Source organism: Monoraphidium neglectum, assembly GCF_000611645.1.
Source record: "Monoraphidium neglectum strain SAG 48.87 unplaced genomic scaffold scaffold00455, whole genome shotgun sequence".
In the NCBI taxonomy this organism is placed as follows: Eukaryota; Viridiplantae; Chlorophyta; class Chlorophyceae; order Sphaeropleales; family Selenastraceae; genus Monoraphidium; species Monoraphidium neglectum.
The window spans coordinates 15,281-26,748 of record NW_014013173.1 but is presented as its reverse complement, the minus strand read 5'-3'; the positions used below and the strand labels follow the sequence as shown (position 1 = coordinate 26,748).

Sequence of the window (11,468 nt, the reverse complement as noted above, 5' to 3'; positions counted from 1 at the left end):
CCCCTCCCCCTAAGCGCAGCGCCTGGGCGAGATCGTTGCGCGCGAGGCGTGCCGCGGAAACAGCCGCCTGAAGCCCTACCTGGATTCGCTGCCCACGATGTTTGACCTGGGGTTCACCCTGGCGTGGGAGAGCTTCCCGAACGACTACATGCACCTGCTGCAGGGGGCGGCGCCGCTGGTGCGCCGCGCGGCCGCGGGGCGCGACGGCGCCCGGAAGCGTGGCCGGGGCGCGGCGCTGTGGGGTGCTGACTAGGAAGTGTCGCATGTGGCTGGGGGAGGGAGGGTCAGCATGAGCGCATTCAGCGCACTAGGCCGTTTGAACACTCTGGATACTTCACTAATGCCTCCTGGGCACGCCCGACGGCGCCCTGAAACCCAAATAACTTGCAGGCGGAGCGCGTGGTGTCAATGCAGGGCGCGACGCGGCGCTACTGGGCGCGCCACGGCATGAGGCTCTTGGAGGAGGGCGTCACGCTGCAGCTGCTGCGCCGCGCGCTGGTCACGGTGCGGGCCCCGCCGCCGCCAGAGCTCAGCCCAGCCCCGCGTCCCTGCCGCCCGCCCTTTCTCGGCTGCCGCTCTCGACGGCACGCGTGCGAGGAAGCGGGGGCTGCCGCTTGTCGTGCTGCTGCTGCGCTGCTAGCCGTGGCTCCAGGAACGGCGGAGCAGGGCCGCGGCATGCGGTCTGTGAGCGCCGGGAGTGCGTTCCCAACAATAAGAAACATTTGCTGTGCTTCACTGTTGCCCTGCCACGGGCTTTTGGCTGCTCTCAAGTCAACATGCAGGGAACTTCCACTTGTCCAACTCGTTATGAAAACCCCAACCCCTGGAAACCCTATCCGCCTGTCCCCAGATCATGACCCGTTGGTGCCAGGGCCCCGCCGGCGGTCTGGGCGGCGGCAACATGGCGCTGGTGCCCGCCTATGACATGCTCAACCAGTTGAGAGGCTTTCCCGGCAGCCCTGAAGGGGGGAGGATTTCACTTATGGCGGGTGCACAATGACTGCAAGGGGGGGTGCTTTCACGGGGGCTCTGCGGCGGGAGGGGCGGAGGGGTGCATGGAAGGGGCGGCCCACGTACACGGCCGCCTCCTGTCGATGGACGTGCTTGTGAAGGGGAACAGGCGCCATGACTCGGTCAAATGACGTGTACATTGCAGCATCATACCAACAGTGCGCCACTCCCACCGGCCCGCTGGGGCATGCTTGTACCCTGCTCTTACCCCCCTCCCCGCTCCCAAACATAACCGCAGCCGCAACGACTGCCCGGTCCACTATGACTTTGAGCCCTGCCCCCAGGCCGGCCGCGGCGGCCCCGCGCGCGCGACCTGCTGCGTCATCCGCACGGCGGCCCCCATTCGAAAGGGAGAGGAGGTCTGCCTGTCCTACAACTACCTGTCGCCCGATATGGCGCTCTTCCACTACGGGTTTGAGCTGCCAGATCGGGGGCAGCAGGCCGCAGGGCCGCCGGCAGCCCGCGCGGGCGGGCATTGGGGCAGCGAGGATGGGGCGGCAGAGGGGGTGCAGGCCAAGAGTGCGGCAGCGTCGCCGGCGCCGGCGCTGAGCATAATCGATACCCACGGGTTCGACCCCTCGGACCTGCGCCGCCCGCACGACGGGCCGCCGCCGGTTTTCCAAGGTGAAGAGGCTTGAGGGCTGCGGTGTGCTGCCAGTCCCTGAAACTGATATCGCTGATTTCCGGGGCCAGACGTGCTGCTGCGTCGGAAAGGCGGGCAGCAGTGTAGAGTCTGCAGGCGCGAGTCGCGCTGCTGGAGTGCGCTGCGTGTGGGCGTTGCCCCCGATTCCATTAGTCCACGGCGCGTCTGCTTTGTGATGGCCCCTGCGCACGCTCGGGCCGCATGTGCGAACGGCCGGCGCCATCTTGCAGGCGCACGCGTGCAGGAGACCACAGCCTCAGACCTGGGCATCTGCCGGCTCCTGGCGCCACTAAAATCCCCCCGGCCCCAAACGGCAGCGGCGTGGAGCGCCCAGGAGCAATTCACCATGTGAAAAGTATACGGCCCGCACCGCTCAGCGCTCAAAACCTACTACTTGCCCCCCTTGTCTTGGCCGCCCCACACGCCCACAGGGGGCCTGCCTGAGCTGCGGGCGTACCGAGGCCGCCTCCTCGCCGTCCTCGCCACCCTGCGGCAGCACCAAGCGGCAGCCGAGCGGACGCCGCCGTCGCCTGAGGACCCTGAGGGGCGCATCTTGGGCCAGCTCTTGCGGTGGCGTGTGGCGCGGGGGCGGGCGGTGGCAGCGGAGGTCGCGCGGCTGGAGGGGCTCATTCAAGCAGCCGAGGGTGGGACGGCGGCTGGCGCCACCAGTGTGACCTGACGCGAGGCGCCGCACATGCGTTTGCATATACCAGAATATTGATTTTCTTCCTTATAAACAGCCGGCTTCGCAAGTCTGAATGACGCAAGCTTGCAGGCGAGGCCGCCCACGACACGCTTCCGGGCGAGTCACTCACCCTTGTGCGGCGTGGCGGTGCGCCAAAGCGCACACTCTGCGCGGCGGGCCACACCAAATCTCTGATGCACGAATGCGGGTTGCGACCGGCCTTGTGGGTACCTGAGCCCCCAGTGGTGTTGTATACTTCATTTTTTGCAACTGGCATCACTCACGCGCCTCGCGGGTGCGAGGCTGGTGAGCCGCCGGGGCCGGACCACACCAGTCGGCTGCCCTGTGCTGCATCGCGTTTTGGGTGACCGCTCGCCCATAAACCCAGCAGCTTCGTTCACATGAGGTTGCACTTATGGGGGTTTCCGACACATGCCAAGAATGCCTCAGCGCCCATGCGGTCGCTTCCAAGCCGGACGCGTCACTGGCAAGACACAGGACATGCGCGCACGCATGGCGTGGCTGCGCGCCGCGCCCTGGGGGAAGTGCTGTGACGGCGTGGGGTGGGGTGAGGGGCGCGCCCCCAACCCCCGAGCTTTGAGCACACAACAATGTTTCTGCCTAACCGCATGCTGCGTGTACTGACCACCAACCCTGCAAGCTCCTGGGCTGTGATGAACACAATGTTTGGGTTTATGATCTCACTGCATACATTCAAACTTTTTTGCCACACATGGCATTCACCACGTCATGTGCCTGAGGCATCCCTGCTGTGCCAAAATCAATGCTTTTGGCAGTCTGCCCCGCATCTCGTGCGGCAAGCTCGGACACCAAGGTCAGCTCTCTGCTGTTTTTGGCCATCTAACCTGCTCTCACAACCAAGGGGCGGAAGGGGTTGGTGGTCAGGGGGCCGGCAGTGTAGCCGGTTTTTTTTAACTATTGTGGTCCCATAATCCTCTGGCCCGAAGGTGCACCTAGTCATGGCTGCGTGACTGCATTGCTCTCATACACATCCTGCAGGGACGCACTTCGCAGCCCGTGGGTGACCCAAGCGGCGCCAGGATTGGGTGCCTGGCTGCCTGCTGACTCGCTGTCTACGCGCCAGCATGCATATGACAAAGGCCCTTGACCTGCATTTGGCATTGAGCTGCACCGCCCACCACCTGTTGGTGGCAAGGATCTGCACTTTCTCACCTCAGTCCTGACTCATGACCTATCGTCCATCTTGTCGTCTCCGGCCCCCTCGCGCCTGCATGTATTGCCTGGCTTTGGATTTTTGTTGCCTAGCCAGCACGTGCCTCCGGCGCTGAGGATCAAGCTCAGACGTGCAAGAGCGCTTAACGCTACCCTATCACATGGCTGCTGCCCTTGCGGCCCCAGCGCGCCCGCATCGATCTGTCCTAGCCATCGGCATTGGCTAGAGCCTTGATTGATCTACCGGCCGCCCTGCACGGCAGGCTGCACGCGCTGCTGCAGCACGGCAATTCAACACCCATACTTCCTTCTCAGTCTGCGTGCCCGGTGTCCTGATTGCGCCTCCTTTGCCCCGCAGTCAAAGGTTGACCAGACGGTCTACCAAGGCCACAGCCACTTTCAGTGGCCGCTGGGCTTGCCTGGAGTCGGCACCCCTCGTTTGCTCTGCATGCACCGCATCCTTCCTGCCTTGGCTACCCGTCAAACAGGGCGTGCCTGCTGACCTTTGTTGTTATTGGTCCAATGACACCAGGATATCCCGTCTTGATTCATGAGACGGAAACACCGTCGGCTGCAACCCATGCAGTCGCGTGAGATTGCGCACTGAGAAGCATTTGCCCCACTGCACGGGTCTGGCGTCCCTGTGGGCCCGGCATGTTGGGACAGCCGCATGGCAGCTGCAGCGAAGCTCCTTGAGCCAGGGCCGCGACTAACCCGTTGGACGCGCTGTACGCATAGGCGACCGCATGTCCGAGCGTGCCTTTCGCACGCTGTAGAAAGGCCAGAACTTGGCAGCAAGGCATGACACCCAGCAGCTGCAGCAAATCCCCAACTCCTTGGCACCCACAGGCCCGCGGCTGCTGCGGCCACTCAGGCGCGACGCGCGGCACACAAAGGGAATCGCCCACCCCCGACCCCCCATTGTCAGCTCTTGGGACCATGCAGTGCTTACATTGCTCTTTCCCGTGCCAATCGCTTATCTACCTATGGCGTGCCAAAAAATGCACATCAATAATGCTGGCGACAGAGATGGATCTGGCTACCGGTATAACTCGCACCCCCCACCAGCCCTCCCAAACCTGCGCTCGCTGCGTGCCGACCATGGCGAAGCAGCGCCTGCAGCAGACACGGTTGCCTTGCGCAGCCGTTTGAGCGGGGCGGCGCGCTCCGCCGCCCTGCCGCAAGACTGCGCCTGACACGGGGCAGTGCTCGAGAGCGCAAGGGTCCCCCCACCTTCCTGCCTGCACAGTGCTGGCCCAACCCGCAAAGCTGCCATGCTGCCACAGGAACCACGAAAAACTTTGACCCCGCTGGCCGGACCCAGGGGCTGCCAGCCCTCGCCACAGCCGCGCACGGCGTCGCCACGCCTGCAGCCTGCTCACTCGTCAAACGTCTTGCGCGCCCCGCGCGCCGCGGGCACGCCGCGCAGCTTGGTGCGCTGCGGGCTGTCCTGCCCCTGGCCTTCCTCGTCGAACCGCGTGTGCGTGCCGCGCGGCGGCGGCACGCCGCGCAGGGGCGCGTCGGAGGCGGGCTTGGGGCCCTTGCGGATGTTCATGGCGCCGAGCGCGCCCGCCAGGTCATCCGCGGCCTGCGGGCCGTTGAACGTACGACGGGAAACACCGGAAATCGAATCATGTGATGTCGTGTTAGGTGTTTGGAGTGAGACTTATCAATCGGGAGGCTGCAGAGGGCTCCTGGTCGCCGGTCTGACATGGGAAGTGGTATCCGCCTGCCAAACCGGCCCACTGGCCGCAGCCCAGGCTGGCTGCATCGCTCACTGCAGTCGCGTATGTCGCTTTTCCAGCCCACCGTCCCCGGCGCTTGGCGTGTGCGTCCCCAACGCCCTGCTCCCCGCCGAACCCCCACCTTGCTCGCCGCTGGGTTGCGCCGCGCGTTCCACTCCGGCCGCGCGGCCGCCGGCGCCTTGAGCGCGCCCGCCGCCTTGGCCTCGCGCCGCGCGCGGCGCTCCTCGGCCGCCGTGCGCTGCTCCTCAATGGGGTTGTTCTCGTCGCCGTCCTCCTCGGCCGCGGCCCTGCGGCGTGCCTCGCCGACTTCCGCCGCCCCGGCGTTGGCCTGCTCGGGGGTCGGAGGGAGCCAGGGGGGGGGGTGTCTCTCCATGGCATGTGCAGGTGTGGATGTAAGGGCTGTTGCTGCTGTGAGGGAAGGCCTGAGCAGCAAGCGCCCCGCAGCACCCATGGCTTGCACGAGCTGGCATATGGTAGTACTGATCCGCAACCCAGCAACCAATTCGACACACTGCAGAGGCAGTCAAACGACAAAGGGCATGTTTGCAGCAAACTCGGCTGCCCGAGCGCGCGGCACCGAGCGCGCGCGCCCACCCTGCCGCCGGCCGCGATTGCAATCCTCTCCTCCTTCTCCCGCCTCCGCGCGTCGAGCGCCTCCCTCACTGTCTTCTTCAACGCGTTGAGGCTCGGCCCCGACGGCGCCTCCGGCACGACCACCACGCTGCGCGGCCGCAGCGCGGCCGCGCCCGGTGTGTGGCCCGCGCTGGCGGCTGCGGCCGCGGCGCGGGCGAGGGACGACGCGGTCGGCGCGAAAAGGCGCGAGGGGACGTGGACGGCGCCGCTGGAGCCGGAGGAGCGCTTCCTCTCGGGCGCCGGCGCCGGCGCGGGCGCGGGCTGCTGCTCGGGGGGCGACCCGCCGCCGGCGCGGCCGCCGGTGGGCGCGGGCGCGGGTGCGGCGGCGGCGTTGATGGCGGCCATGGCGGTGGCGGCCTTGGAGGCAGCGGCGCGGTGGGCGGACGTCGTGCGCGCGTCCTGGGGGTGGAAGAAGGTCGCACAAGGGGATGCAGGGGTCAAGAGGCGTTGCATGCACGTCAGCAGGAAGCATGCGAGGGCGTCCCTGGTGGAGCAGGGCGGCACTGCTGGGCGCACAGGTTTCTGTTACATATAGCAGGTCCCGGAAGTGCAAGCGCTGCGGCTCGGCCACCTCTGCTGCGACACCTTGGCGGCGGCGGCCCCCACATACCTTGACAAAGGGCGTGTGGCCGGGGCTGGCCGACAGCACCGCCGCAGCCAGCTCGGGGGCGGGCGCCGCGCGGGGTGCCTTGGCTGTGGCCGCGTTGCCCGCGGGCGCCCTGCGCGTGACGCTGGTTGTGGCGGCCGCCGCCGTCCGCGGCACGCCGGCCGCTGCCGCGCTCGTCGACACCGCCAGACGCGAGCCGCGCACGCCAGCGGCCGCGGCCGTCGGGGCGACGGCGGCCGGGGCGCGCGCGCGGGGCGCGGGGCCGTGGTGGGGCTGCGCGGGCGTGCGCAGGACCACTAGCAGCTCTGGGCTGGCTTCTGTGTCGACCGCTTGGCCGCCGGCCCCGGCCGCGGCCGCCACAGCCTGCTGCGCAGGGGCCGCTGACGCCGCGGCCACGCCCTCGGGCAGCGGCGGCGCCGACGGCGCCTCGTCGGCAAGCGGCAGCTGCGCGGGCGCGGGCGGCGGCGCCGCTACCTCCTGAGGGGACCCGAAGCCGGCCGCCCCCATGCGGTCCGCAAACGTCGCCGCGGCCGCCACCGGCGCCGGTGCCGGGGCGACTGCCGCCGCCGTGCCGCGCAGCTGCCGCGAGGCGTCCGGGTCAGTGACGAGCCCCAGCACAGGGGTCGCGTCGGGGGCGGCCTGGGGCGGCGGCGTGCCGGCGTCGGGGTTGGCCAGGATCTGGGCAATCAGGTCGTCGGCCCCTGGGCTGAACGAAGCTGCGGCTGCGCCGCTGCCGGGCGTCGCGCCGGCGGCGTCCGCGGCAGGGGTCCAGCCGAGCATGGCAGCCAGGTTTGTGGGGCGCAGGTCATCTGAGGCCGCCGTCGCGCCGGCGTCAGGGGGCGACGCGCAGGGCAGCGTGCCGGGCTCGATGGGCGTGAGGCCTGGGATGGTGCTCGCCGTCGGCGGCGCCGCGGGGGTGGCTGCGGAGGCGGCGGGGAACGCGCCGGACAGCAGCCGCGCGGGCGTCGGCTTGGTCACGGCGGCCGGGGCCGACGCGCTGCTCTCATGCACCTCCGCCTCTTCCTGCGCCACAGCCCCTTCCTCCTCATGCGCCTCCTCCGCCTCATCCTCCTGCTCATGCTGCTGCTGCATGTGCTGTTCCTCCTCCTGCATGGTCTCATCCTGCTCCTGCACGCCCCCCTCCTCGCCCGCTGCCGCATGCTCAGTGCACGGCACATCCGCCTCTTGCTCTGGTGCCGCCGGATCCGTCGCTGCGGCGACGCTCTCTGGCGTTGCTGCAGGGTGCTGGAAGGCCTGCAGCTGGTCGACTGGGCCCGCTGTGTCGGCGGCTGCCGCGGCAGCAGGCTTGCACGCCGGCGTAACCTGCTGGCCGCGGGGCGAGGTGGTGTCGGCGTCGCCGACATCCTGCGGAGGCAATGATGGTCGGCGGCAGGCGCAGTGAGCATTCGTTCTGACGCGTACGAATATATATATATATATATATATATATATATACGAATAGATAGCAGCACGCATCTGACGCTCAGAGTGCCCCTCCCCCCGAAACAGCACCCAAGGGAAGGCACCTGCTTGAAAGGGGTGGTGCCATCGGACGTGCCCCTCTTCTTCCTACCAGCAGGGGCGGTTGCAGCTGCGCGAGGGGGAAGGGCGGCGAAGAGGGAAGGAGTAGATCAGCACGCTGCACTCCCCAGCCAGCCCACAAGCGCGATGCAGCGTCCCAGCGCACTCACGCGTGAGCCCGCGTGCGCGGCTGCGCGTCACGCGGCCGGTGAAGGTCCCAGGGTCCATCCTGGCCTCTCCCCAAGCTGTCGGTGAGGTCGATCAGGCCTGGTGGATAGCTACGGGGCGTTTCGACAATTTGAATATGTTTGGAAGGATGCAGGCCAATCGCATTTGGCGGTGGATGGGAATGGATGGTTCACTGGCAACGGCGCAATTTGAACGAGCCGCAGCAGCTGCGGCTTCACCGCAACTGCCTGAGGCAATTAATGGGGGTCTCACCTCAGTGGGTGTATCTGATGTGTGTGTTCCATTAAGGTTCGATTTTTCAAGTTGTGTAGCTTCTCCACAAGTAGGGCGCCGCTTGTGGTTGAGCAGCATCGCGCCACATCACGAGCAGTCCTTCGCAACGCAGCCCGCTACGTGGTGCGGTAAGCACAAGCGTGGGTGATCACGGTTAAATTTTAAAAATCACCATAGTTGCACTCATATGAGACGCTGCCAACACTACATATGCCCTGAATGTGGTACACCGGCACGAGTGACACATGTGCACCTGCGCTCAAAATGAAGCACGGCTGCGCGCAATTCAATCGACTACAAGATTGAGACGAGAATATTATAGCATTGTGTAGTGAACTGAGCGCTGCACCGAGGACGGATCCGTCCGCGAGTCCAATCGCTCGTGCCACAGTGCAGCAGGCTTGTTTGCATGCGCAAATGATGCGGCCACGAACATGCCATGCGTCAGCGCACTGCGTTCAGGGATGGGGCCCTTCACTTCATGCCTCCGCTGCGGTTGCGGCACGGGCGCGGCGGCCGGCGGTCCGTTGTGCAGCAGCACGCGACGTGGTGCCCCCTTGGTGAGCTCAAAGCCCGCGATGCGGTCAATGCTGCTAATGCAACGAGCCACATCAAGCCGTGTGCGCCTGCGCATGGCATGGTGGCTGTGCCCCATCAAAAACCGCACCACCAATGTCCAACCTGGCCCACACCCCCAGCATAATCCTTGTCAACACGACGATGGGCGAGAACATTGGGTCGGCTGCTCGGGCAATGAAGGTGCGGGTGGGCGGCTGCACCCGCAGGTGCCCACCCGCGCGTGTGCAGCAGCAGCGCCCGACGCCGCCGCGGGCGCACCTCACATGTCCCTCCATTTGCCGTCGTCGACTGACGCCTGCACCAGAATTTCGGACTGTGCGACCTGCGCCTGGTGGCGCCGCGTGATGGATGGCCCAACCCCCTGGCGGTCGCCACGTCAGGTGCGGCCCCACCCCTCCTCACAACTCCGACGCCCGCAACACACACCGTCTGCTCCCTACCCTGATGGCCGCCGCTTAGGGCCTGCTATCGGCCTGCAATCTGCATGAGTCCTCAGCACAAGCAAAGAATTCTCTAAGCCCAACCTCACTGAGCGCCAGGCAACTGCTGGTTGCCATTGGCCGCTGCTGGTTTTGATGGCGACCAGCAGCGGCCACCGCGTACATTGAGCGACACCCCCCAAACACACCCACACACTCTCCCTCTCACACACACACACCGTATCATCGCCCCCATTGTGCAACGCCCCCGTCTGACCACGTCTACCCGTCCAGTCGGCGCCTCGGATCTGCTGGATTCAGCGCGCCTCTGCAGCTCCCTGGCAGAGGCCACCGCCGACCTCACGCACTTGTACGCCGCGACGGCGCGCCGCCGCTTCATGCACAAGGTGGGGCAGAGCCTGCGTATCGACCCCGTGAGGGCAGGGCACACCTGTTGTGGCCCTGCAGTGTGCTTTCACCTGTTATGATTGCGGCTCGCAGTGGGCGGTCACCCGCAGCGTTCCACATCCTCTGCTCCGCTGCACTAAGTACTGCCCTCCCACGCCGGTGCGTGAGCGCCTGACTTATTGTGAACACCCGCTTCGATCACCCCAGGATTATGTCATGACGCGTGACCTCAAAGATGACTACGCAGAGCATTTCCTGCCGTCACCCGGGCAGCATGGGGTACCTGCGCAGCCACATGGGGATGGCGGCAGCAGCGGCGAGAGCGGGGCCGGCAGCACCTCTGGGCTGGGAGGTGGCGAAATTGGCGGGGCGGCGGCGGGGGCGCCGAGGATCGGTCTCATGTTTGGGCGCGAGTCGTCGGGATTGACTAATGAGGAGGTGGCGATGGCAGGTGGGGCGTCTGCGGGGCTGGGGATGGCGGCCCATGCAGCCAGCCTGCGTTGTGCCGGCAAACACGGCCTCAGCTGCGCGCTGGCGAGGCTGTTCTGGATCTGCCTTTACCTGGCAGGGCCGCAGCAGCTGCTCGCCAGTTTGATCCTCCGACAGTAAGCTTCAGCGGCGCGCCCCTGCCACATGCGATTGAATCCTGAACGGCCATGGTTTCCTTTTTAGGATGAGCTACCAGGCTGACCAAAAACGCAACGCGCCGCCTATCCACATGTCGCTGTGTGCAACCCCAGGGAAGATTGTGGTGGTGGACTCGGACCCCGATTTTGCAGTTCTGAACCTGGCACAGGCCGTCCTCGTCTGCTGCTACGAACTCTACCCCCTCTGGCGGCGGGAACTCCGCAGCCCTTCGAACACCGTGAGCGGCGCTACTCCCGCCGCCGCCAAGGGGGCCCCGGGGCGGCGCTCGAGTGCGGCAGCAGACAGCGGGTCGATCTGCGACGCAGACAACCCGGGGTACGAGACCAGCGGCAGCAGCAGCGACTTTGATTTTGACCATTTGAGGGGCGCAGACGGGTACGGGAGCTTTGGGGGCAGCTCGGACGGCAGCGGCGGCGATGGCGGCAGCATCCGAGGAGGCGGCGTGGGTGGGGTCGAGGACACCTTGGGGTCCCTGCAGGGCCCAGCGGCGGCATCCACGGGGGCGGTGTCATCAGGGTTGGCGTCGCGGCCAGACCTGGCCAACGCGCAGGAGCTCGCGTCCATGGCAGACTCTGAGGGTTTCCTGCAGCGCCTCTTTGCTGAGCTCGACGCCGCGGGTGCGCGTGGGGGGCTATCGAATCATATCGCATCGTCGCAGGCGGGGCGGGGTGTGCGGGCCAGCAGACTGCGCCGAGGGCTGGAGTCCAGCTGGGCGAGATCCAGGCCGGCGCAGGGCCGGCGGACTGCCTCCGCTCGCCGCGAGAAGGGAGGATCCTGAGCGCGTGTCGACTCTTTGTTGACGTTGAACCCATTGCACCCTAAAATTTCTAATTCGCACAGGGTACTTTGAGGTGGAGACCCGCAAGCCTTCGACACAGGTGCCCAGCAGTCGGGGGGGGGGGGGGGCGCACCC

The 11,468-nt window shown here is 66.6% G+C and overlaps 3 protein-coding genes across 3 annotated transcripts; 2 read left to right on the top strand and 1 right to left on the bottom strand.

The window, feature by feature from the left end:
• Window positions 1-97: 97 nt before the first annotated feature.
• Window positions 98-1,649, top strand: MNEG_3579 (hypothetical protein; the record flags this gene model as incomplete). Its single annotated transcript, XM_014047950.1, has 4 exons — window positions 98-178; window positions 391-504; window positions 851-936; window positions 1,250-1,649. 4 exons carry the CDS (start codon window positions 98-100, stop codon window positions 1,647-1,649), a joined length of 681 nt encoding a protein of 226 aa, XP_013903404.1.
• A 3,262-nt stretch (window positions 1,650-4,911) lies between these two features.
• MNEG_3578 (hypothetical protein) lies at window positions 4,912-8,267 on the bottom strand (the record flags this gene model as incomplete). The annotated part of the gene is made up of 6 exons (XM_014047949.1): window positions 4,912-5,121; window positions 5,400-5,606; window positions 5,873-6,310; window positions 6,522-7,883; window positions 8,045-8,109; window positions 8,210-8,267. 6 exons carry the CDS (start codon window positions 8,265-8,267, stop codon window positions 4,912-4,914), a joined length of 2,340 nt encoding a protein of 779 aa, XP_013903403.1.
• Window positions 8,268-9,173: 906 nt separating this feature from the next.
• Window positions 9,174-11,333, top strand: MNEG_3577 (tRNA/rRNA methyltransferase; the record flags this gene model as incomplete). The annotated part of the gene is made up of 5 exons (XM_014047948.1): window positions 9,174-9,260; window positions 9,385-9,460; window positions 9,794-9,906; window positions 10,115-10,358; window positions 10,648-11,333. The coding sequence occupies 5 exons, from the start codon at window positions 9,174-9,176 to the stop codon at window positions 11,331-11,333; spliced, it is 1,206 nt and encodes a 401-aa protein (XP_013903402.1).
• Between the last annotated feature and the right edge of the window lie 135 nt (window positions 11,334-11,468).